Source organism: Aptenodytes patagonicus, chromosome 1 (assembly GCF_965638725.1).
Source record: "Aptenodytes patagonicus chromosome 1, bAptPat1.pri.cur, whole genome shotgun sequence".
NCBI classification, from domain to species: Eukaryota; Metazoa; Chordata; class Aves; order Sphenisciformes; family Spheniscidae; genus Aptenodytes; species Aptenodytes patagonicus.
In genome coordinates this window covers 141,637,858-141,662,868 of record NC_134949.1, presented here as the reverse complement: position 1 = coordinate 141,662,868, position 25,011 = coordinate 141,637,858, and the positions used below count along the sequence as shown (strand labels likewise).

Here is a 25,011-nt window from a genome sequence, read left to right as displayed (position 1 = left end):
GAGAACACTTCAAAGGCAGGATTACAAAAGAAGAGATCACATGTTTGGTTCAAAACTGTAACTGGGGCTCTGGGGAGAGGAAAGGGGGCAGGTACAGAGGCAGCGCATGCTGTTTTGAAGGACTCATTACAAAGCACTTACCTTTATACCTCTCTGCGCAGGTAAGGATTGCAGCCGGGCAAATGATTCACCACGTCTCCATTTAGACAATAAGGAGGAGGATTAGTTAACCTGAGACTGCTTTACCAACCTGACCTAAATACCACAGTTAAGCAACAGGGTTTTGTGAATGTAGGACTTCAGGCAGGAACTGGACTGGTATGAACCTGATGCTTTGGCAGTCTTTCCTCTAACCAAGTGATTTATAAACAAGCAGCTGCCATCTTGCATCTATGAATTATGAATTTCTCAATACATTCAAGGGGTAAGGTTGTCACATACCAGAAACCTGAGGTCACAGAAAAGACTAAAGTAGTATCACCTCCTTAAAGCAGTAATTAATGTGACTAAACAGCAGCATTAAACCTCCTACTGTTTTGCCTTTCCCCTGGGAGGATTTGGTACAGCTTTTCTCTTGGCTAGAAACTCCTACTATCAAGACGCTCACCTTGTTCCTACCCAGTGGCATGCCTAGAGTGCAGAGGAGAGAGTACTGAAAAAAAACAACCAAAAAATGAAAGAAACTAAACCCACCAACAACCAAATGCTCAAACCCATGCCTTTACATCTATTCAAGATTTTAAATCCTTGCATTGACGCTTACCTTCCACTTGTTTAAAACTTCATCTCTCCCAGAGAAGTAGAGAAGGGAGCAGAAGAAAACTACCACTATTTGGATACTCCTTTTGCTGACCCAATCATCTTTGTTAATAGTCTCTAATGAATAACTCATTCATGGATAAACATGCTAGCATTATTATTTTGTCTTAGCAGAGTCAGCATGATGCAGAAGAGAGCAGTCATAAGACTGTCACAGTTCCCAAATTGTCAAAAGCTGGGGGAAAACTGTCCTGATTTCAGCAGGGATAGAGTTAATTTTCTTCCTAGTAGCTGGTACAGTGCTGGGTTTTGGATTTAGGATGAGAATAATGTTGATAACACACCGATGTTTTAGTTGTTGCTGAGCAGTGCTTACACTAGCCAAGGGCTTTTCAGCTTCTCGTGCCCTGCCAGCGAGAAGCTGGGAGGGGGCACAGCCGGGACAGCTGACCCAAACTGGCCGAAGGGACATTCCATACCATGTGACGTCATGCTCAGTGCATAAAGTGGGGGGAGTTGGCTGGGGGGCAGCGATTGCTGCTCAGGGAATGGCTGGGCATCGGTCGGCGGGTGGTGAGCGGTTGCATCACTTGTTTTTCCTGGGTTTTGTTCCTCTCTTTCTTTTGTTGCTTTCCTTTTCATTACAATTTATTATTATAATTATTATTTTATTTTATTTCACTTCAATTATTAAACTGTTCTTATCTCAACCCATGAGTTTTCTTACTTTTGCTCTTCAGATTCTCTCCCCTGTCCCACCGGAGGAGGGGGGAGGGTGAGCAAGTGGCTGTGTAGTGCTTGGTTGCCAACTGGGGTTAATCCGTGACAAAATAAAAAATTAGTAGCTGAGAGAGAAGGCTTAACTCTCACTACCACGAACAACCTGGCAGCCTGTTGGTTGATCTGAAATATATACACAGACACACACAAACTTAAAAAGGAAATATTGCTATCCAACAGAGACTACTCTGGAGCAGACAGGTTTCTCCTGCCTGAGAACGACAGAGAAAAATCACTATAATAAGTAAATTTATTTATTATACCAACTTGGCTGGAAAAACAGAGTTCTTTGACACACAATCCCTCTTCTTAGGGCCTTAAATCATGCTGACTTTAAAAGTGCTAAGATGGACATAAGAGTGCATTTAGGCATGACAGCTCATGCTTCCTATGCCAGGTTTCCCTTTTGCATCCCAGTCTTTTGAAGTGGGTGGGAATAGAGCCATCGGAAGGTACACGTCTACACGCTGATCACTGCCCTGGCCAGAGGCATGGAACCATTCCTACAGATACCTGCCAGAAACCACTGACATCTGCTGGTTTTCAGAAATCAAAACTATGTTTTCTTGACCCTTTGGAGTCAAGACAAGTTGGCTCTGGGCATGATTTTACTACCTTGCCAAAAGTTTATATGTGATAAAGGCCCCTTCTGTGCGAATTTGTGTGAAGGGGTTCTACAGCTCTGGATAGAGGAACGGTTACCAGCAAGCAGCAGGCTGAGGAGAAGAAGATTACATGCTGAGAAGCAGCATGTGAAAGTCTCCCAGGAACTGGTAAGCTCTGGAGACCGGTTGTCCTGTTAAATCCACCAGAACTGATAAATTCAGAACACCAAGAGCCTGCTGGCTGGGTACAAAGCCACTACCCACATTAGTATTAACCATGGGTTGCATTAACTTGGATGATGTACAAGCAGGTAGAAATTGCTATATGCAGCCAAAAACCTACAGGATTACATATACACACCTGATGAAGCAAAGGGTTCTTCAAGGGACTTTCTAAATTACCTGCATAGGAGCCAGAGGTCCCAGGGGTTGGGATTGGCCTCCCAGTTGCTGCTCCTACAGAGTGATTATGAGCGTGCGAGTAAGCGAATGTGTTGTGTGAATAGTTACCTGCTATTAGTAACAGCTTTAGTAACAAAAAGCCTTCTGTTGGTTATGATCTGTATCTCTCCCAACTTGATCTGCTACCATGGAAAAGGGAATTTACAGAATCAAGCATCCAACTATTGTATCAGTTATTTCTTGGCAATGCTAATCCCCAGTAACTAGGACTGCTGCTGCCACTAACTGATTTCATTTCTCAAATGACTTGCTCAAAAAAGTACTTGCAGAACTCACTCTATGCAAGAACTCACTTCCAAGACTTTCTTGAAAGTCTGTAAAATGGGACTCCAACTGTTCATGACAGAAACATAATAAGCCAACCTAACCAGTTTTCTGAGTCCGTGCAATTTGGACTCTCCATTTCAACACGAGCATGTGCTGAGATTAATCATCACAATAGACCAAATAAACTGAAGGTTAACACCTTTAGTTGCTTTTCTTCTGAAAGGCAAGTTTAGGAAAGCAAATATCTCTCAACAAAATTCCTGCTGCTGCCACTTGAAGATAAGATTCCAGAGAGCCTGAACCTTTTTTCAAACCCGCTCCATTTTTCCATGATTCCTGGCCAAAAATAACCCCATACTAGCATAAACCTTCCAAGTATTTCCAGCAGACCTTTAGATTTTGGCACATAAAAGTATGTCCCGTGCATATGCAATACACCTACCAATTGCATCACTACCACTGAAAGTTGTGCCATGTCATTCATTATGCATTACTAGTCAGTTGGAGAACTACTCCCAGGAATCTTAGAGCTGTTAGGAAAGCTGTTAACGATCTCGTCTGATGCTATGCAAACAAAGCATTCATGCCTCTGGAAAGACTCCTTAGTAGGAACATGTTGTTGTATGCGTTATAATTCTACTCTAATTTCACTTCTACACTTCTGTGATTTCACTGTTTGCTTCTTTTAAGTGACAACTCCACGGAATTAGAAACTGGCAACTTCTGTCCTTAGCAGCTTCTCTTCATTTGTCCCACTCTACTAGTTCAATAAAGGGATGTGAACATAAGTGGAAATTTCTCTTTAAAGACAGACATATGACGGTTAGTTACAACATGACACCAGACTGCTACAGTAGTGCTAATAAAAATTAACTGCTGGACTGTTTACACCGCTTTGCATAAACTCCTTCAAGTGCCCTGAGCTGAATAGTAGCTTTGTTGCTTGAAAGTTTCTGCTCAGCTGGTTTCCCAAGGTCTTGCCCTTAGCTGCAAGCTACAGGATTGCACTTTTAAATTTTTCGCTTCATTTAAGTGTTTATAATCAGGAACTTTCTTCTGGAAATTCCAGTGACACTGACTGCCAAGCCCTGACAATGAGCTCTTAAGCTTTGACTATGGGCTGAACAGAACTGCGGCTTAACAAAGAAAGGGTTTTTTTAACAATTCTTTCTCATCCAGTAAATAACACGTTTCAAATACCTGTGACAATTTCTTAAGGCAGTCTTGACATCTTAATGCAAAAAATCCCTTCTATATAGCCAAAAAAGGAGACATTTAATACTTTGAGTATCTCAAAAGTGAGACTACGTCACTAAACTGGGTTGAACTTATAAAGCACAGCGTTCTCTCATGTACTGTTTTTCTAGCTAGCGTTTTGCATTTAGATGTGCATTGGTTTACTCCTGTTGCCAATATGAGAAGACGCCTCAGACTGAAAAACATGACCACTCCAATGTTTCTGGAGGACACACATACAGAAGTTGAACTTTCTGATGAAAAAAAGATACAGAATTATTCCGAAATGTCAGTGTTCCTTTGAGTCAATAAATATCTTCCCTTCTTCCTGCCAAACTTTTATTGTCAGAGTGCACGCTGCAGATGTTAACTATTAAAACTTTGTTTACAGGAAAACTGAAAAGCAAAATTTTGACAACTTTAGAAAAATGGTGACAAACACTAGGAATGTTTTGCTTACATAAAGCAGAGAGAAAAGGAAGCAAATTATTGTGATTTGGGATCTTCTAAGCTTTCTGCCCCTCACGAAGCTGAAAAATGGTGGAAAAAAATGATTAAAAAGTGACTACCTCAGCAAGTAGTACCTGCAAGATCACAGGCAGTTCTCTCCCTGGATGCATAGGCGGTATCTTGTTCAAACCAGAGAAGGGAGGAATAATAGGCAAAGAGTTGCCCATTATTTAAAATACTTGAGATAGGCCAAAACCACTGAGCAGCTAGTATCAGCAGACAATCATTTATGACTCAGGGAACGAGCAAACAAATCATCTGACACTGAAGCTAGGTTAACGTCCAAGGAAGGATGGTTTCCTCCAGGATTTACCAATGAGATTAGCCCTACCATTAGATTCTGGGTGGGAATGGACCTATCAAACCTATTTTATTACAGAGTGAATCTTCATGAGTTCTCGAAATTTTGTAAGAGGCCTGATCTGGTTCTCCAGCTCCAATAAATACTCCAACATCTCTCAGATCTGAGGGTGGACTCTAGAATATACGGCTGCAAGGTACAATCAGTTTTCTTCCTCAAGTGGTATCGTTATTTAAAAGGCTTGATATATCACAAAGATAAGCTGCCTCTTCTTTGAATTTGTCAAACCCCATACTCAAATTATGAATTAAAATTGGTTGCTTAACTTAGGTCCTTTCTATAGCTGTCTTAAGATTTCTAAAAAAAGCTTAAGTTTTACCTGTGTAAACAGTCATCTTTCAAGTTTAATAGGACTATTTTAAACAATACATGCTTGTTAATTTTTTTCTAATATAGTTCATTTATAGTTCAAGAATTATGATTTTGGAATAGGACTTATTAGAAAATACCTTTAAAATAATATTTTCGAAATCTGTAACAAAATAATGACTTGGGTATCTTTAATAGTAAATTCTTGCCAAACCAGCTACAAGTCATCAACCAAAATACCAGTATTTATCTGTAGAAATAACTGACCTATAGAATAAAAAGTAATATAAGTACCCATGAAAATATAAATATTATTTAATAGTATAACTTTAATAACACTTTATTAAAAATAAATCTAGTGAATAGCGTCTAGGACTTGCTCAGTCTCCACACAATCATATCTGAACTGAGCTGAGCTTCTGCTATTTTCAAAGCAATTTCCTGGTAACGGGCACCATTCATTGTTTGATTCATACTTAGCACACTCTCCTCCCATTCATTCTGAAGCTTCTTTCTGAATTGCTGAACTCCTTCCTCACTGTCCAGTAAAGAAGCCATAGGAGCATCACTGATTTTCTTGCCAGGCTCACTCCCCCATGTCAAACTGTTTTCAGCTTTACTTTCTTTTGAGAAGAAAGAACTCCTCAAGGTGAGCATTTCTTTTTCCAAAGCCAGTGCTAACTGTTCAGTAAGTACACCTTTGCTTCCAGATCTCAGGAGTTTTACATCACAGCTTGGTGGGAGAACTCTAGTAAGGCTATGAAGGCACTGGAACAAGACAGTCAGATTTCTGTAAAATAAGATTATTATTATTAAAGCTACCTTATATCTTCAAAATTTTACAGTAAAAATAAAACAAAGCTACTTTAAATCAAACAGGGAAAAACTTACGCTGATTATGGTTTTAAGTATTATGTGTACTGTACATACAAGAGTAAGCAAGGGCTTTCTAATGGCATGCATACTAGCCACTGTACGTCAAAAGAACTGACACTAAGCAAACCAGCAACATAAATATTCTATGCTAAAATATATGTCCATGATTAGGGTTACATGTGCATCATTTGTTTCTTTAAGAAGCAATTCATTGTACGTGAAGGCCACATGTAATAGCACAAAAGGAAACGTGTTGTCTGGTCTACATTTAGGGGCAGAAAAAAGTCACTTATATTCATAGATTGTCACTATCAATAGGTATGTACAGCATATGTACAGTATGTACAAGCCCACAGCTTGTCTTTTTTAAATGGTCACTGGAGAGGGAAAGTTGCACTTAAAAATCAGACACTCAAAATTACTAAGAAACCAAGATAAAATAGCACTGGCAATCATCAGGGAACCTACTCTCCTGGATACCAGTGTAGCAAGTATGACACAGTGACACATTGATCATTCTAAGAGGAATGTAGAGTTTGTCCAAAGTCTTATTTCCAGTGTTTGCCCAGATAAACTCCTCAGAAGATGTCTTCTGATGAAAAAAAAAAAAATTATCTCAGAACACCCCCCCAACCCCCCCAAAAACAAACAAACAAAACCTCCCAAAACCCCCCAAAGCATCCTTAAGTAGCTAGTTTTCTCACATGGATCAGAAAGGCATTTTTCCTTAAAGTTTCAATTTAGTTATCTTAACATTCCACTAGTTACAACAGATATAGTTTATTTTGGTTCTGAAAGGCTGTGAAAAACAATAGTCTGTAGCTCACCTATCACAGAAATATCCTAGTTGGATAAAAGATCAATCCAAAGATGGGAAAAAAAGATATAGAAAATACAATCATAGTTACACCATAATCACGACGCTCACTAACTATTAATGCAAAATTGGATCAAAAGTGAAGAGTATCAAGTAACCTAACTTTTCAAAAGGAACCAAAAGTCTTGAGGCTTAAAATTTTACTGATTAATTTCTTAAACATTTCAGCCTTTCCTCTTATATAAAAGAAGGAAATCAACTCCTAATTTGAGTAAAAGATTGAACCTCACTATAAATTAGAGACTCTTAAGAGATACACCTTTTCTTTCTTTTATTTCTTAGCTTAAACTCTTCAGACAGGCAATATTTGTCAATACTTGAGAAGTACTTTTTATGTTGTGAACCTTATCCAGCTAAATCGTAAATTATGGCAGCATTACTAACTTGTTTAGCCTGGTTTAGGAAATTTTATAGACTTTTGTCCAAAAAGCTACATAAGAAAAGGAAATCTCTGAGACTCTTCAGATTATTTCCTTCCAAAATCAAGGTAGATAGGAAATAAATATATCAGAAACATGTACAAAATTAGACTAAATTTATGTTGCAGTACTAAACTACAAAATGACATAGCAATAAATTTAAATTTAGTATAACTTGGGGTTTGTTGTTTGTTTGGGGTTTTTTTTGTTTTTAACATCCCCTGAAGGAATTTTTTTTTTAAATCAACACATGTTGGAAAAAAAATATGTTATACGAAGAATAATGTAAGAAAAATGAATATAAAATTATGATGCAGTGAAATGAACAAAAGAAACAGTACCAAGCAGACATTAATGGAGACTTAGACTTATTTATAATTCAATGTTCTAGCCTAGACAAAATTAAGCAATGCAGTTCAGGTTCTGTCATAGTTCTGATTTGAAAATAATTCTGTTGTTGCTGATGGTTATCATATCTTCATATTGGAAGCCTATTGGTAATGATTTTGGCTGTTGTTTATGGTACCAGTAAGAAATAGTGTAAAGATAAAAAAAGTGTTTATGCAAGATGAATACACTCCACGCTTTTTGAGCAATTTTACCTGCAAAATAACGTTAGAACTCCTTCAAATGGATTTTTCAGGGTCCAGTTAAAAACTGTACCGTACACATTTCCTGCTTTATGACAGAATATGTTGTCATGGCATTCCTTAAATGGTGTACACTCCATTTCTCCCAGTAACCATGAATTTACCGGAGTCAATGTGCAGTCAGAAGACACAATCTGAAAGGAGAATCTGACAGATACTGCAAGGACAGCAAGTATATCTTCCATGGAACCTGCAAGAAAATACAGTAAAAAGATATTTGACCTAAATATTTTGGTCATGTTGCATGCATTAAATGTGTTTAGATTTTTGGTTCACACTCCCAGTTTTACGTGAAGAGTTTGCACCTGCATTCAGGCATTCTTTGGGAATTTTCTTCTCACCTAAATTCTTATACCTACTTCTGTCAAGCAAAATAGCTGATTAACAGAGCCCCACCTATATAATGAAAGCTCTAAAGATAAACGTCACCGTGCCAAAAGACTATTAATAGCCTCCTGTGACAGTAAGATGACATGTTGGCTTTAGCCAATGATACAGCATTAAAGGAAGAAAGAAATTAAAATTCATTGCAAACGATCAAAAGGATATTTTGCTACATGAGCAGAAGCCCAGTTCAAAATCAATTCAATCAGGAATATTAAAAGAAAGGAAAATAAATGACCTTAATAGACGTGTAGATGAGGAAAAGCTTCAATTACTTTGGTATTATTTAAGAGGTAATACTATGTCAGAAAAAAAATCTATGTATCTAATCAACAGTATCTTATTTATAGAAAAAAAACGCAGGCTTCAGCATTCTGTACTCGGACTTCTCTTCAAAATTAACCTTTCCAGATACACTTCAGCACCAATGCTAGCACAAAACCTTACAGCAACTCACTTAACATTTTTTCCATTTTGAAAAATGTTCCATCTTGTATTTCACCCAACTTTTAATTCCCAACAGGTCTATGCAGTTTGCGTTCAGAGACAGATGTGATTACACCTTGAAAACTTAGCTTGGCATCACTTAGAGTAAACAGAAGAATCAACCATATATTTATGAATCCAAATTATATCAATCTACTTACCTGTGCAGTAACTATTATCCCTTAGCATCTTTACCGAATATTTTCCATTTGAGATATCTTCCAGACTTAATAAAATTTTCCCACAGAGTACAGTAATCTTCTTGCTCTCCTGTAAACTATCATTCCGGTGTTTTTGTTTCTTCGCATGTAGAAGAACTATGCAACATACGCGATGAAATGCCAGTAATGGTGAAAGGCTGGTTACAGCAACGACTGTCTTTGCTCCACCCAGCTGAACCCTTGAACATCTCTTAGGACACTCTTCTTTCAGATCCTTCTTGCTGTGCAAGTCCAATTTCATCTTTTTTGGAGGAGGCTCAATGTGACACGAGGAGACAGCCAATGCTGGGAAGGCTTTGTTCAGCTTAATGATTTTATTTCGACACTCTATAATTGGAGAAATCGAAGAGAAGTCTTGATCCATCACTAAAGATAAACTGACATCACGCAGTGACCTGTGAAAATCCATATAAGATGACTGCACTCCCAGTTTGTATTTTGCCTTCTGACAAATAACCAGAACTTTGGAGATATATACAGACATTTAAGACTACCACAAGCTCTAATATCATTCCAGGTTAAGACATAGACTGTGCAAAGCGTCTAAGTCCTTCAAATGACTATTTCATCTAAGCTTAGTATAAAGATTTTTAAAACGTGGACTGAATTTTCTAACAGCTTCTAGGAGTTAGATGCCTCATTTCAACTGAAAGAATTTGGATGTTTAATTCACCCAGAAAATGTTGAAAATTCCACATAATGCATGCAGATACTCTGACATTTATAATTTAAAGACTCAACTTCCTTTTAATAAAAAATTACAGAAAGTATCAATTCTGCCCCCTTTGAGGACTAAAAGCTCTTCTGATGTTCTATATTGTTTTATAGATATTCAAACAAAATTGAATGTAGCGAGTAAAATAAAAGGTTTAAAATACTATTACCTTAAACACGCAGTAATTTCCTGAAATATATGAAGTACTTTATTTATTCAACACAGGGTTCTTTCAATGAAATCCCAATATTACAGTTTCAGAGCCTCTCTTAATGAATATTTTATTCTGTCAATCAATTCAGTCTCAAGATGTCACTGACATCTGAAAGTCTTATGAATGTCTAATTTTCTTTATGGAGAAGTATCACCACCTCATAATGCAATCTAAAACATTACTGCAATCTTGCATTAGTAGGAAGCACAAAAATAATCAATGAAGACTTACAGTGTTGGGGGTGGAGAGAAAGCAAGCCCCTTTCCCCAAAAAACACAGGTCGTTGTATATAGTACTGAACTGGAGCCCAGAAGACCTAGGTTCTGCTGCTAGCCTACCAGGTAACCTTTGACAAATCACTTCATCTTCACAGATCTTTTCTCAACTGTAAAAATGGGGGAGAGGGCAATATTGCTGCTGGTTTCTTAAGAATGGTTCCAAATCTTCTGAAGATTTCTAAAGCTATACAGGAATTAAGTATTTCATGTTCAAAAACAAAGTCATCATCATCAAAGCTAAAAGAATAAACACTGGAAAGGCAAAAACAATCTCTTGCCTCAGTGGCTCTTAACAGAGGCTGTCAAGAAGATGAGGTCAACTTTCTTGTAAAGTTATAGCAATCTGGCAGTTGAGAAATAATATACCCGCAGCTCCAGTGGAATGGCCAAAGGGCGTAACAGGTCAGCTCCCTCACAACCGCTTGAATGATTTTCAGTGGCATCAAGTCTTTAAGCTTACCCTAACACAGTCTCAGCTACACTGCTTGTGGGAATATAGGTCAAAAGGTAAGTTCTGACTCCACCAAAGTTTACATTACACAATGCACATCGTAAATTTATGTTTCATGTAATCCTATTTTTTTTTAAACTGTGTTCCAAATTAGTTCCCTCCCTGTAAGGGGGAAATTACATAAGTAGTATTTACAACTAGAACTGAGCAATTAAAATGAACAGAATAAACATATAATTTTAAAGACAATAATAAGAATAAACAAATCATTTTGAAGGTTTAAGTATTTTATGGCTGATTGTTCCACATAATTTACACAATACATAAGCTTTGCAAATATTTTATCTGATTGGATACTTGACTGTAGCATAGTTCAATTCAAAAGCTGAGTATTTATTAAGTTGATCAGAGATTTTAAAGTGTTTTCTTTTGCGCTTTAAGCAAATCACTCTTCAGGAATGGCAAGATGTTAACAGTAAGGAATCAGGAACTGTATAGCTAAGACAGAGCTTTATCTACACCATATACTGATGTCAGCATAGCTATGTCAACACGGACTGTAAAGAACCGTAATTTTTGTCAAAGAAAATTCTGTTGTAAAAAGCTTCCAGTAATGCTGTGGTTATACTGACACAACTGATTTTTGGCTAAACAACGTATTTTTTTGCACAGTGCTAGAGAGTGACAAGCAGCAGCAACAAATACTGACAAAGACACACACTTGAAACACTTTATATACAGATGTTCAAAATGAGAAAGTTCAAAGCTCAAAAATCCACTCTTGCTACTGCAGCGCTTAACCTGCAAATTCAGTTTCTATAAAACTACTCAATGAAATTATTAGATAAATTTATATACTTACAAGTAAAATGATTCAGTTAGTTTTACTCCAACTACCAAGCTGTCACCCACAACGCGCTGCCACAATTTTTCTTTGAAGTGCTCTGGGACTTTAGATGCCAATGATGTCTCTTTACTAAGAGAATGAGGATTTTCTACATCATCCCAGAGAGAGACAAGACCTTCCTTACAGAAAAACGGTTTTTTAAGATAAATTAAGTGGAGATATTAGTTCTTTTTATACTGCATTACTTCGTGTTTTACCACAAATGATTGCTGGAAGTGCTTTTAAGATACATAAAATGAAATCTATATAAACTAGTTTATTCTCTACAATAGACCCAAAAGATAAAATTGCCTTTTCTTAAAACACGTGATATCATGAAAAGCACAGCTCATTCCCTCCTTGTAAACATCACATGTATAAATCTTGAACTGTCATACAATTAATTGTCCAAAGAAGATTTAAGGTACTAGAATTTATTTTATATTACTGCATTAATTGCTTGAAATTTTGTTGTCTAAACCTGGCTGACTTGAAAGGGACCACAACATTAACTGAAAGGGAGATCAACTCCATTTCAAGTAAATTAGGAAGCTTCTTTTGAGCAACATATTAAGATAACATTTTCCCAACCTCCACCACCTTCTCAGCCCACAGGTCACTTTATAAAATCAATTTTGCTTACACAGATCTATGACAGCTCGTTTTTCGTAACATGTTAGATCACAGACAGATATTCACTGTCTAGGCAACTGTGCCAATTAAGACTGTACACTCCCCCTCCTGTTTGTCACTAACTCTTTGTTAGAGGTTATTCCTCCATACAACTCAGTTGTCAGGAGGTATTGTGCAAATCAATTTCAAGTAAAGACAACTAAATTTACTCTTATCTACATATATTGAAAGGTTAAGGTAACGAACCAGACTTAAAAAGCAGATTAATGAGTTTTCATAGTGGCAATCCCTACTGGTGAAAGTAATGAGTGGTTGAGGGAAGCACCCTCTACAAATGGCTCGGCAGAATTCAGAAGTGATCTGTACTCTCTTCTGCATTTTACCTCTTTTGCAGTTGGTAGAATATGGGTTCTTTCTTCAACAAGATCTATTAATGCTCTGCAAGATTCAAGAATAACCCTCTTTTTGAGTCCTAAATGCTGCTGTAGCTCTCGAACAGAGGTGCGACCAGCCTGTAAAAGATAAAAATGATCATTAGACTTATGCTTAGGTCTACTGCAAATAAGAACTGATATTGAAGCTACCAAGATGTCTTTTCAGCTTTCCATTTTTATGCAGGTATCACAAGTCAAGATCCTGGCGTTCCTCAATTAATGCTTCTTAAAAAAATGTTCAAGTCAGGCTACTCTGCTGCCAAAATATGAATCTAAGAATCTTGGCTCTCAATATTAAACCTAGAGTTTAAGATAAACTTCTAAGGTAAATTTTATCAAATTATGTAGATATTCAGGCCTTTCATTATTATTCCTGCTTCACTTTTCCATTGATATCAGTTTCGATTTCTTCTCAAGAATTGTATTGATTATTGGTCAAGCAAATACATTAAAGAGTTGACAGTTTTACAAACAGACATACATGCAAGCTATGTCTCAGTTTAAAAAAAAAAAAAAAAAAAAAAAAAAAAAAAAAGGGAGCATGCCAGCACCAGCTTCTTAGATTAAGAAAGCTCCTCAAAAGCTATTCTCTGGAAAGCAAGATCCTAAGAAGTCTAATGCTGCCAAGGAGAGAACAAAGCTCACCATTGGAATGCAAAAGCAAACTTCCCCCCCTCCACCCCCCAAAAAACAAATCAGGATCAATCATAACCAACTGACAAGCCTGAATAAAAAGCAATTCATGTAAGAGAAGTGATGCCCTCTGCTCAAGCTGCAAAGGGTATTTAGAGCAGGTAGCACTCACCGTGATAAGTTCCGTAAAAAATTTATTTGCCACCTATCAAACCATGCATCATAAGTACCAGATTCCAAGCAACAATCCAGTGCCAGACTTGAGTCAGGAGAAGAAGAGTTAAGAACAAAGATGATTCTACAATACCTTCCTAATTGAGGTCATCAGAGTACCAAACCTTTACTTACTCCCACTGGTAAGCAACTCCTGAATAAACAACTGAGAAACAGAAAGCAAATGGGGAAGCACAGACTGAGAAGTAGTCAAAATGGCCAAAGATTTGCTGATGTATGCTTGCTGACCAATCTGACTTTTGCAAGCCCTTTTTCCTCGTAAAACAACACAAAAGAGAGACCTGAAATTTACCACATGGCAAACCCAAGACTGGGTAGCACCCCCCATCAACTCTCTGGAACAAGTGACATGCACATCCTTTCTGCCATATGCCAAGATGTACTGCACAACAAGCATCAGCAGAAGTCACAATCTTTGCACTATGAAACTAAGAAAATAAAACTAGATCACCTTAAAATAGAAAATAAACATCAACATAAAAACAAGGCAGTCCAGAGCCAAACACAATAGAGCTGTGAGTAAATCCAGCATGAACAGCAGAACAGATGAATCACTGTCAAAAGCAAAGCAAATTAAGGCAGAGGCTTACTAGTAAGTAGAACAGTCAAGTGCTTTGACACATTGCAATTAAAGTTGCAGTATTCATAAATAAATAAATTAATACCCATACACACAGAGCTAAAACTACTGAGCCAAGAACTGTGGCACTTTTACAAAGGAAAGAAAATGGAAAGGAAGATTCACGATTGATAAGACTAAAAAATATTGGGAAAAGCAAAGGTAAAATGAAAAAAGTAGACAAAAAAGCCAGAGGGAAACATAATTCAGAGATTTATAGGCTGAAGCTGCTCATATGGTAAATAACTGGTTCTATGTTTTTCAAGTGACTAAAATCCCTTACATCAAAAAGAAAATGGGCCAAGCCACAGCAACAGATGGAAAAATAAATACTTAAAATTTACACCAAAAATAGTAATAAAAATCAAATGTACAGAACATTTCTTAAATACCTTTCTACCCACCACCAAATCAGCATTATCAGAAGGAGAACAAAAAAATTAGACATTGCAGCAATTCAATAAATCAGCAGCAAGGATTAAAAAAATACCTGCCCCAAACAGGAAAACCAAGTCAAAGGAAACAAATTAATCATCGGTAAAAGAATTTGGCAGTATAATGCTTACAAAACTGTTAAATACTTGGGGGGAGAGCAGTCCAGTGGACATAAAAAGACACTTCTGACCCGTGGTACTTCTGCCAGAACAGCCAACTAAAACCATGAGAAACCCTGTAACCTCAGTTGTTGTAATGTAACTGCACTACTCTGCCAAAGGAAGCCTTCTTCGGAAGATACTAAGATGAGTGTTAAAGAAAAAAGTCTTCAGAGGAGAAAAGGCTGGATTCAGGCCCAAAAGACTGTATACAAGATAAACATAGAACAGTTCAAAAATGCACAGACCGATATATTTCTCAGTTTCACTACCTGCAAAGTGCAACTTACATGTATTAGTCTGTATAACTTAAAGGCAGCCTCTTTTTATGTGCAGGGCACCATAATTCAGCCCTGCCAAGCTCTCACATGGGTAAAAAACAGCTAAGCAGATGTGAAATAAGAAGTAAGCAACAGAGGTATGAAAAAGGGCTGTACCTGCTGTTTCATTTTGCCCTAAAAGATGAGATTCCATAGAGACTGTCAAAACATGATTTGATTGCAAATTTCTAGAAGATCTGAATTTTGATGATAAATATCAAGAGGCACCACTCCAAGGCTAAATAACCTTTGGAAATTCCCAAGCTAAGCAGGATCCGTGCACTATTGCATCAAAACAATCATCAGATGACAAAAACCAGCAAGAGCACTTCACTCTTCAGGGAAACATACAGAACAATGGAGATCTCAACAAGGAAGCAACAGTAACGTTAAAAAGAAATAGCTGCACCTACTTCCAAATTCATCAGCATGAGAATTTCAAAGATTTACAACATTAAAATACAGTAAGATTTTCAACTTGCTTACAACGCTTGTGCTAGCATGTGGCTTTGAAATTGAAGATCAAAAAGATCTTAAAATAAGTAAATAAATAGATTAGGTCATAGGAAGGATTCTGTATCTTTAAGAAGAACTTTATCAGCAGATGTTACATGAAATCTCCAGCCAGTGGCTTGTTTCCAGCAGAACCAGTAGAATGTGCAAAACAGACTATTAATTTGATCCTAACAGAGATTCACAGAGCTGTACAGCTGAAAGCCAGTTGGTGTATTAAAAGAACAAAGTCATAGAACAGTTACATAGAACATATAGCTGTCAATGGCAGGGTGGACAATCTTCATTACAACAGTGGAAGGAGCAACAAATGAGAGATAGTGAAACTAATTTCTGTTTTGTAAAGGAAGAAACTAATGTAATGAGTAAGGAGAGAATGCAGCAGCAAAGAAATCAGTTTTAAAATACATGACTACCCAAAAGAATCCAGAAATGGAAAAAAATGCATTTGGAAGGAAGCTTGTATTTCTGCATGTAAAAGCCAATAGGCCTCTAATGTGCAAACTGAAGAACTGTAAAAATGCAGGGGTGGAAGGGACCTCAAGAGGTCCTCGAAATTAATCCAACTTCTACTTTCTTGTGCCTTCCAGGAAGGAGAAAAAACTATTGTCCAGTGTTCTCCAAACAACAGCTTTTATCTTTTGAAAGATGTGTAATATCTCTTTAGACATCTCTTTTGTAATTAGAACTAGAAAAGTCTTTTCTTTTTCAGTCTTTTCCTAATGTGTCATAGTCCTCCTTTTCTTCCAGTACTAAAGTTTTGCCAGTTAATTTGCTTCATTTTTAAAGGCTGGAGATAAAACTGCCACAATATCTACTTAAGTTTTCACTAATTCTCAAATGACGGGAATAATGACCTCCTATCTCATACTTAAAGCACTCTCAGTAAACTAACAATAGCCTCACATCATTGACTCAATTTGAGATTTATGCTATCTCCTAAAGCTTTTTTTTTTTTTAAAAATAAACTTCCTATTTTGTCAATTATTACCCATTTGCTATAGGCCAACGCACAATACTGCAAAAGAACATCTTGGAGAGTATGCTGGGTGTTTACTAACAGGATGAAAGGTAGAAAGAAAGAAAGGCAATGATATGTTCCCACTGATTACTTGGGACTCTGGCAAGTCCCCCCCAGCTTGTTTTATAAATGACGCTAATTAAGAGAAGCATACATTTTAGCTTCACCTACTGTACTTTGCAAAATTATCCTTATAAAATTGCTAGTAAGAGGAGGAAAAACATCAGCAGGTAGTGAAATAACCATGGTCACTAATTTGGGCAAAAGTAAAAGCCAACTTGACTGTAGCCTGTGGACAAAGAAACAGACCATAACGCTCTTTATTTTCAGGATTAACTGCCACTCATCGGCACTCACTGGGAACCTGGCACTATACTATCTCAAAGTATGTAATGTGGAGCAAAAGAAGTAAACGTTTTAGTTTTATTAAACTGGTATTTAAACATCTGAGTGAAATGACTGTTATGAAGCTTTGATAGGACAGCTTCAGCTTTATCTCAAAATTTTAATTAAATTAGACCCCTCCAATTACCCAAATGCATTTGTAACAACTGAGAGAACTGAAACACAGACTACCACTGATTCAAAAATGGATACTTAACAACGTTGTCTTCTCCCTGAACCACTTCTCCAATAAAAACAGTATCATTAACCTCACCCTTTAGATAATGTAATGATACAGAAAAGTAATTTGGAGAAAATACGGAGGCAGAACTATTGAGTACAAACCTGTAATCTTGTTTCAAGGGCTTGAACAGTAAGCAAACCATTCTCTTGCAATTCTTCTGCAGCAGAAACATCATGTTTATAATTAATACCACTCTAAAAAAAACCAAAACAAAACCCTGAATTAATTAAAAAGCTGAAAGTAAGGTACAGGCTATTATACAGCATTATAAAAATCTGGGGGAAAATACAGAAAACCAGCAGAATCGCAGTATGCATTTTAAAAGAAAAATCTTATCTTCTGAAAGCAATTAGCGTTTGGTAGTACATAATGGAAAGACGCAATTATGAGAAGAAAATTAACAAGCACTATGGCTTTAATTAAGAGTTCTTAGCCAAAAGGTAAGCATTGTAGCAAACCTGTTACATATGTGAAGCATTTTCAACTGCATTAGTTTAATTTCCCCAAAGAATGTTGATGCTGTCAAGGAAGTAGAATAATCTCTTCAGGTAACATCTTATGATTACAGTGGGGAACATTGTATTCAAACTTCAGGGCATTTCACAGCACACAAAATTTCACTTTGCACCAATACTTTAATGATTTGTTGAGGTTTTCTTAATTTAGTAAGCACAGACTGCGTAGCTGAGAAAAGGCAGGCTGAACTTACTGCATAGTTGACCTCTCCAAGATCCGTTATTTCGAATGTACTTAACACGTCTATATTGGAGTCATCCTTAAAAAGCAGTAACAGTTGCTCACTTCCAGAGCCAATAAAATCATCCACCAGAACAGACTTCACTTTTTGCCATTTGGAGGCCACCTACAGTAGAAGAGGTTTTAGAATACATATATTTGAATAAATCTTGTATTTGAGATTTTGTTTTGGTGAAGCTTGGGTTTTATAAAAAGGCAGCCTATTCAGGTGTGTGGAATACAGTATTTTAAGAAGTTGCAAACTCTTACTCTTGCTCCATCATTTAGAGCCTATATTAACTCTGGGAAAAATTAGCCATTTCTCTTTAAAGATCACTTTCCAGAATACAGGTTGCAAGGAAGATGGCAACTTTTCAGTGTACTTAAACAGCTGAATGCTGTAACATTTATTTAGAACCAGTAATACTTGCAGATCAGTTGAAGACATTATACTTCTGACATTCAGAAATATCTTTGTTGCATTGCACACTTAAATATGTTTGAGAGGTAAAGACAAATTTGTACAATAATGCTGACGACTAAATAGGACAAACTTTCATTTCTTGAGTTACGTAAGTCTTCTTGACAGAGTATTACAAAACCCTCACAGTTAACTTTGTCTCTCCTGACTTTAGGAAACAAAAGCAAGGCCTCTTCTTGTCATTTTCATGAAACAATACTTTTTGTTACTAGGAAGTGAGACTCAAAAGGCTTTTAAATTCCACTGAGAAGTTTATGCTTTGCAAGAATATCCGTTTACTTTCGCTTTAACACAAATTATGTAGGCACACTCATAACTACCTTACAACTTCAAGTTCTCATACTATGGAACCTTCCAATTAGCAACAGAAGTTTTGGCTCACATTCATAAAATCTATTATTAAATAATAGAATCCAGGGTTTATTTTCAGATATATCAGCAAGCAATGACAGCAAAATAATCTCATACTTTAGACAGGTTATTTTAACAGAAGCAACAATAACAAAAAAAAAAAATCTATAGAACTTAAACGTGTAGCTTTTCAGTTGCAGACATTTCCAATAAGAAAATATATACAAAAAAAGATACAGTAGTAAAAGGGAGCTGTTTAAAGCCACAAATACCTGTAAGCTGTCTCTCCTCTGTACAACACAGACATTTCCGGAGGCAAAAGACACAACAAATAGCAAATCATTGCTACTGATTACAGCTGTTTTCACTGAACATGGTTTCTCATAAGGAAGCTCACAAACACCTTTAGGGAGACCATCTTGGAACCAAATAAGCTGATTCTTGTGGGTTACGGCAACGAGTGATATTTGGAGCTGTTTTTTCAGTATCTCATTCTTGCAGATGTAGACAGAAGATACCACTCTGCTGTAAGCATGAGGCATAAAGCATGTGCCAGTTAGCATTTTTTGTGTTTCAATTGCGTATCCAAAGAACTCACTACCCCAGATGGCTCTGTCTGAAGTGGAAAACTCATCCTCATCTTCACTCTCTGGCAGGCAAGCAGTTCTTATCCCTAAGACAACAGAGCCTTCATCCTCAATTTCACCTGTCCACACAACAGAAGAAAGCTGAACAGGAGCACTTAGAACCGTGCAGGTGTTAGAAGAGATGTAGAACAGCTTGTTGGCATGCCTCCACAAGACTGAAGGGCCAGTAATCAACCTGACGTCTTCTTTCAGCTCATAATCCAATTTAAAATGAAAGGACTGCTCAAATTGATTTGAGTTGTGAAGCAACAATAAAAGGTATTTGACAACATTGTTTTTTTTTTTCTTTTTCATCAAAATGCAGGGAAGAATAATCCCTGTTCTGGAATCCGTTGTGCAGCTACAACAAATTATTTCAATTTTTAAGTGACTGGCACGCATGCTGAATACTCCAGAAGACTTCTGAACAAACAGCTTAGTGTCTCTGTTGAACGCCATTCTTCTGACACATAAATTCATTGTTTTATCAGCTGCTCCCTCCATATGTTTTGTTTTTGACAGCTGAAATATAAGGACTTCGCCATTGTAGGACAAGAATTGTTCTTGCTCACCTAGAAGCATCTTTAATTATCTTCACGTACATTCCTCTACAAGAAAACCGTATGCGTCTCCATTTCTGTCAGGATTATTTCTCTGTGAAAATTTTAACCTATCTGGACGTTTTCCATCTACAAAAGTGAACAACAAAAAAAATTAAATACTTTTGGGACTAGCTGAACTGATCCTTAAGAATAAGACAAACTATACATTGCAAAGCAATGACATAGACTAATTTGAGAATATGCGGCCAGTATGTGCTTTAACCTCACAGATTAAAATGAAGTTAAGCAACTTTGTACTGAGAGATTTAAGTAACAGAAACATTTCAGAAATATATTCTAGCACTTATTTACCAAAGCATGAATTTGCTGCTCATCAACAGCTACACGGCATAATATAAATTGAAAGAAACCAAACCAAACCATACACGCACTGTTTGTGTGATTGAATTGAAGGTGTCAGCTCCACAGACTGAGCGGACTGGAAAGCAACAGTGCTTCGAATTCTCAAATTTAAGAGCCTTCGCTCAGGTGTAGCCTTTATTAATAGATATAATTCATTCTTGGTTAAAATTATAAAGCCTCTTTAAGGAGAAAGTTATCTGAAGAACAGTCCAGTCATTTTGCCGCCGAGAAGGCTCCCTCCCTGCCCCAGTCAAGACCCCGGGGACCCAGAGCGAACCGCAGCCGTCTCGCCAAGTTTCACTCGATTTTCGGGGTACGAAGCGACGCCCCTCGCCTGGCTCAGACGCCCCGGCAGGGCGGCCTCCCTCCGCCGCCTGAGGGGGCCCGGGCAGCTGAGGCGCCGCAGCAGCCGCCCCCGCGCCCCTCACAGCCTCGGCCGGGCCTCGCCGCCCGCTTCCCCGCGCCGAGCGGCTCCCACGACGGCGGCGGCCCAAGGGCTGAGGCGGCAGCGGGCCCCGGCCCGGATTCCTTCCCGACAGCCGTTGACAGCCGTTAACGCACTCCCCGCCCGGGCCGGCCCAGCAGGGGCCACGCAAACTCCTGCGGAGAGAACCGGCCCAGAGAGGAACAGCGACCGCCGGCTCCGCGCCGGCAAAGCCTTACCCGGCTCCCGAGGCCGCCCCGCTCCCGCCCCAGCTTCAGGGCAGGCGGGGAAGGGAGGAAGCGAGCGGAGCGCGCGCCCGCTCAGAAACTCCCGCCGCAGGGAGCATGACGGGAGAGGAAACGGGGGAGGGGGCGCGAACGGAGCCGGCACGGGGGCGGGGTCAGGGACCAGGCCCCGGGAAAGGGGCGGGGCCAGCGGGGCGGGGCGGGGCTGGGCGTCTGGGTGGTGGGCCGCGCCGGCGCCTCTGCTCTTGCTGCGGGGGAGGCGGGCCGCCGGCAGGCCCCGCCCCCTCGCCCTGCGCCCCGCCCCCTGCCGGGGTCACGCGACGCCTCCGTCCCCATTTCTCTCTGCCCCTCGCGCTCGCGGGCCCTGCTGCAGCTGTGCGGCCGTTGCGGGCGGCTCCGCCGGACCATGGCTGAGGTGAGTCCCTGCGCGCCTGCTCTCCGCCCAGCTGCCTGGCCTCCCCTCCCCGGCCGCCCCCGCGCACGGGTAGCGGCTCGGGGTTGGGGGTCGGGCGGTGGGGATAGCCGGGCCCGTCGTATAGGTGAGGGGCTGGGGCTGTCTCGGGCACCGGCCTTTCCTTTCCTTTCCTTTCACGCCCCTCCCATTTCTTGTTTCCCCTCAGCAACGACAGGACAAGGCCGCGCTGATAAGCGATACTAGGCGGCGTTTCGAGACGGAGTACCTGCCAGGTGAGCGCCTCGGTGGTGGAGCCGGGGGCGGGCTGGGAGCGGTGGGCCCGGCTCTGTGGATGTGGTCTCTGGGGCTTGCCCGGTGTCGCTTTTCCCCGGTGGGCTTCCTGTATCCCCGCTTTCCCAGGTGAGCGGGTGTTTCTACTTTTCCTTCAGGTGGCCGAAGCTACCGGGCGGGGATGGCGCACAAAGCGTGAGGGTTTCCTCTGTTGGCTCTCGGTGCTCTCTTCTGGGTCGCTCTCCGGGGCAGCAAGGCATGTGGGGGCAAAGGTCTGGGTCCTTTTGACTCAGTTACGTTCGGTTGGCTGTAGCGTGGGGTCTGGGACACTGCTGTACTTGGTGCTTTTTGGACATGAAACATGGAAGAAAAAAAAAATTCTGACCTCGACCAGTTTGTCAAGGAAAGAGTTGTTTTTCTAGAGTAACTTGCACTTTAAATTCATGCTGACCTTAATTAAAATCATACTGCGTGTCCAACTTGGTTCTTAAGTGCAGGTGCTTTTAAACTTGTAAATGAAGGCCAGGAGGTGCTGGGGTGCCTAGGGGAATGGGAATACCAGGGTAAGCCTAGAGGGGTTTCCTTTTATTTCAAGGTTGATTTGCATTGCTTATGATAGAAGAACATATAGTAGTAGAGCATGCTAACAACTGCAGTAAGCAGTACATTTTATTATGACTGTCTAAAGGCTTTCTATTAAAAACACACTCCTATCTAACTTTTAATGCAAATACAGGAGTCCAGTAGTTTAGGAGTTGCATGCATCTCCTTTAATATAAGCCGCAATCCTGCAAACACATGCCTTGTTTTGATGTACTTGATCAGAATTACTGAGGTTACCTAGTTATCACTTTTATGTAAGGGTTGCACACTTGTGACTTCTTTGTGATTGGCTATAGCACTTTTCTTGAAGACTTTGAGGGTATTGGGTGTAGTACAACTTTGTTTCGTATGGTTGCCCTGCTAACTTCTATAAAGGAAATTACTTTGGCCTTGGTTAGAGATGACCTGTTTTTCTGGCAAGATGACAAAATTACTAGAATAGTGTCTTGAAGAAGAGAGAGCTTATTTTGCCATTTGATATTTCCATGTGAGTAAAGATGTCTTTGGCAGTCTTAAAGCTCAGGAGAGTGGAGGATCATCTTAAAATATAAATTCTTTTGGCTGTTAATGTTTTCAGTTAATGTGTATATTTTGCTACAATAGGTGATTCATCTTGCTTTTTATTCTATTATCCCAGAGTTACACTCATAAAAAAATGACTTCGGAAAGCCTAGAACTGCTTTGGGACAGTTGCTGCTGAAAGGGAGTATTACCTTTTTCGATTGAACTATCCCTTACACTCTTGGAATTCCACAGGTTTCTCTAGTTGTAATGAAGCCTCTGTTGGGCTGGTTGTTACAGCCATTAAAATAATTGAATACTGCTGTAAGGTAAGCTGTAATCCTATTTGCAGTATTTTGAACACATTTTCTCAGCCCATTTTTGGGTCATGGTTTAGGGCTCTTAGCCCTTTCAAGAAAAGAGGATTTTTTTGAGTTTACTTTCTTAAGTGGCTCCCTCGAATTTAGGAATGCCACAAGCAAATTAAGGTTGTCATGCCTACTTCAAGCATGAAAAACACAGGGTGTTTTTTTTATAGAAACTTGGTGTTTGTGTTACGAAGGGATTCTTCTATATTACGGAACTCACAGGTACCTAGTTTCCCCCTCATGCGATAAGAATTGTTAATGCTCACAAATGCTGTGATGGTCTTGCAGTAATGTTTATTTTTATTGTGCAATGAAAACTTAGAGGGCCTTTTGAAATCCTGATTTTTGGTTAAAATTATTTATTGGCAGAGTACAATTTTTAGATTAAATCAGAATATACACAAATATATTAATATATAGCTGGTTCAGAAAAATCTAATGTTAACTGTGACATCTAATACATGGTAGAATATTTCACATAAAAGTTACAACCAAGGAATATACTATGGACTTGACAATTTTGAAGGTAGGATGGGAAAAGTTTTGTTCAGTGACTGAAAGCACCAGAAATCTGTTTTCTGAATTACACAGTTTCATCTGTGCAGCTAAATCAAAGAATAGTTTTAATAGTCAGATACAGTTTGGAAAATACAGCTTCAGAGAACCTTACTGGCTTGTTTCCTCAAAGTTTGCACGAGAACTTTCTTGCTGAAGTTGTTGAGCATATGTGGCCATTGAGGTGTTCTAGAAGGAAAGCTTGGCCACTGTGAGATCTTACCTGCAAAGCAGTGTTTAATGTTAACTGCGATCTTGTGGTGGTGTGTTTTTCTCTTCAGTAAACTTTCTAGCTGTGTTTGAAAGACAGCTTCAGTTCTTGTGAGGAATGTATATCCCTAGTAATTAAAAACCTTGCATTTCAGTATTGGAAATAAGCCTTTTAAAAGTCCCTGTTAGTCCAATAGACTAGCAAATGCTGTCTGATGTGATAGGCGGACAGCGCTTTATCTTTGTGGTTTGCGGCCTAATTTCTATTTTTGGTGATGTAAATGACTTGGGTGGTGACAGGAACAATGAAAAAAAAAGATTATTTTCCAGTATTGACTGCTAGAAAACATTGTTAGTACCAAACAGCCTTGTCTTTTTCTTCAGTGCATTTTCATTCCTTAGAGGATTTCTAAAATTAGCCTTTATTTCCTGGCTATTACTTTCCTTTTTAATGTTACAGTGGAAGCTATTTGTAATCAAATCTTGGCAGATTTTTTCCATTCAACAAGTCTTTTCCACACTTCCTTTTGCATATTTACCATTTCTTATTGCCTGTATTCCCTGCCCCTCCCAATTTGCATCATCTTCGCTTCTCCTTGAGGCAAAGCTTAATTTTCAGAAAAAGATTTTGCAAGAGGTTTCCCACTCCAATGTAAAAGATCAAATTTCATTATGACTTTATTTAAGCCAGTAGCAAAATGTGTTTTGTTAATCATATTAGTCAATTGGAAATAAAATTTTAGACATATGGGGCATCCTCAAAAAAACACAGTGATATGACTATTGTAGAAAACTCTTAAGGTAATGTTTTGAATACCTGCTTATGTCTGTTTACGCTCTGAAAAAATCTATTTTCCCTGATTCTTGGCTTTCAGGCTGAGAAATGCT

The 25,011-nt window shown here is 38.9% G+C and overlaps 2 protein-coding genes across 3 annotated transcripts in view; one reads left to right on the top strand and one right to left on the bottom strand.

The window, feature by feature from the left end:
• Nucleotides 1-5,602: 5,602 nt before the first annotated feature.
• On the bottom strand, nt 5,603-21,217 carry FANCB (FA complementation group B). Its single transcript, XM_076328893.1, has 9 exons — nt 21,196-21,217; nt 19,214-20,256; nt 18,084-18,236; nt 17,476-17,568; nt 12,763-12,891; nt 11,723-11,886; nt 9,143-9,597; nt 8,064-8,301; nt 5,603-6,079 (listed from the first exon to the last, which is right to left on the bottom strand). The coding sequence occupies exons 2-9, from the start codon at nt 20,147-20,149 to the stop codon at nt 5,659-5,661; spliced, it is 2,589 nt and encodes an 862-aa protein (XP_076185008.1). The 5' UTR covers nt 20,150-20,256; nt 21,196-21,217; the 3' UTR covers nt 5,603-5,658.
• Nucleotides 21,218-21,528: 311 nt separating this feature from the next.
• The window catches only part of MOSPD2 (motile sperm domain containing 2), a 40,036-nt gene continuing 36,553 nt past the window's right edge, over nt 21,529-25,011 (top strand). For both annotated transcript variants that reach the window (XM_076357230.1, XM_076357237.1), the window contains exons 1-2: nt 21,529-21,616; nt 21,822-21,888. In XM_076357230.1, coding sequence (XP_076213345.1) covers nt 21,608-21,616; nt 21,822-21,888 — 76 coding nt within the window. In that variant the 5' untranslated portion in view covers nt 21,529-21,607. The remainder of the gene's footprint in view (nt 21,617-21,821; nt 21,889-25,011) is intronic.

Bases quoted from the DNA above. Each gene is read 5' to 3' on its own strand.
- FANCB (XM_076328893.1), bottom strand. From the start codon at position 20,149: ATGCTTCTAGGTGAGCAAGAACAATTCTTGTCCTACAATGGCGAAGTC. The intron at 17,569-18,083 runs GTAAGTTCAGCC...GGTTTTTTTTAG, and splicing joins TTGGAGAGGTCAACTATGCA to AGTGGTATTAATTATAAACA. The intron at 9,598-11,722 runs GTAAGTATATAA...GGATTTTCACAG, and splicing joins CTAACTGAATCATTTTACTT to GTCACTGCGTGATGTCAGTT.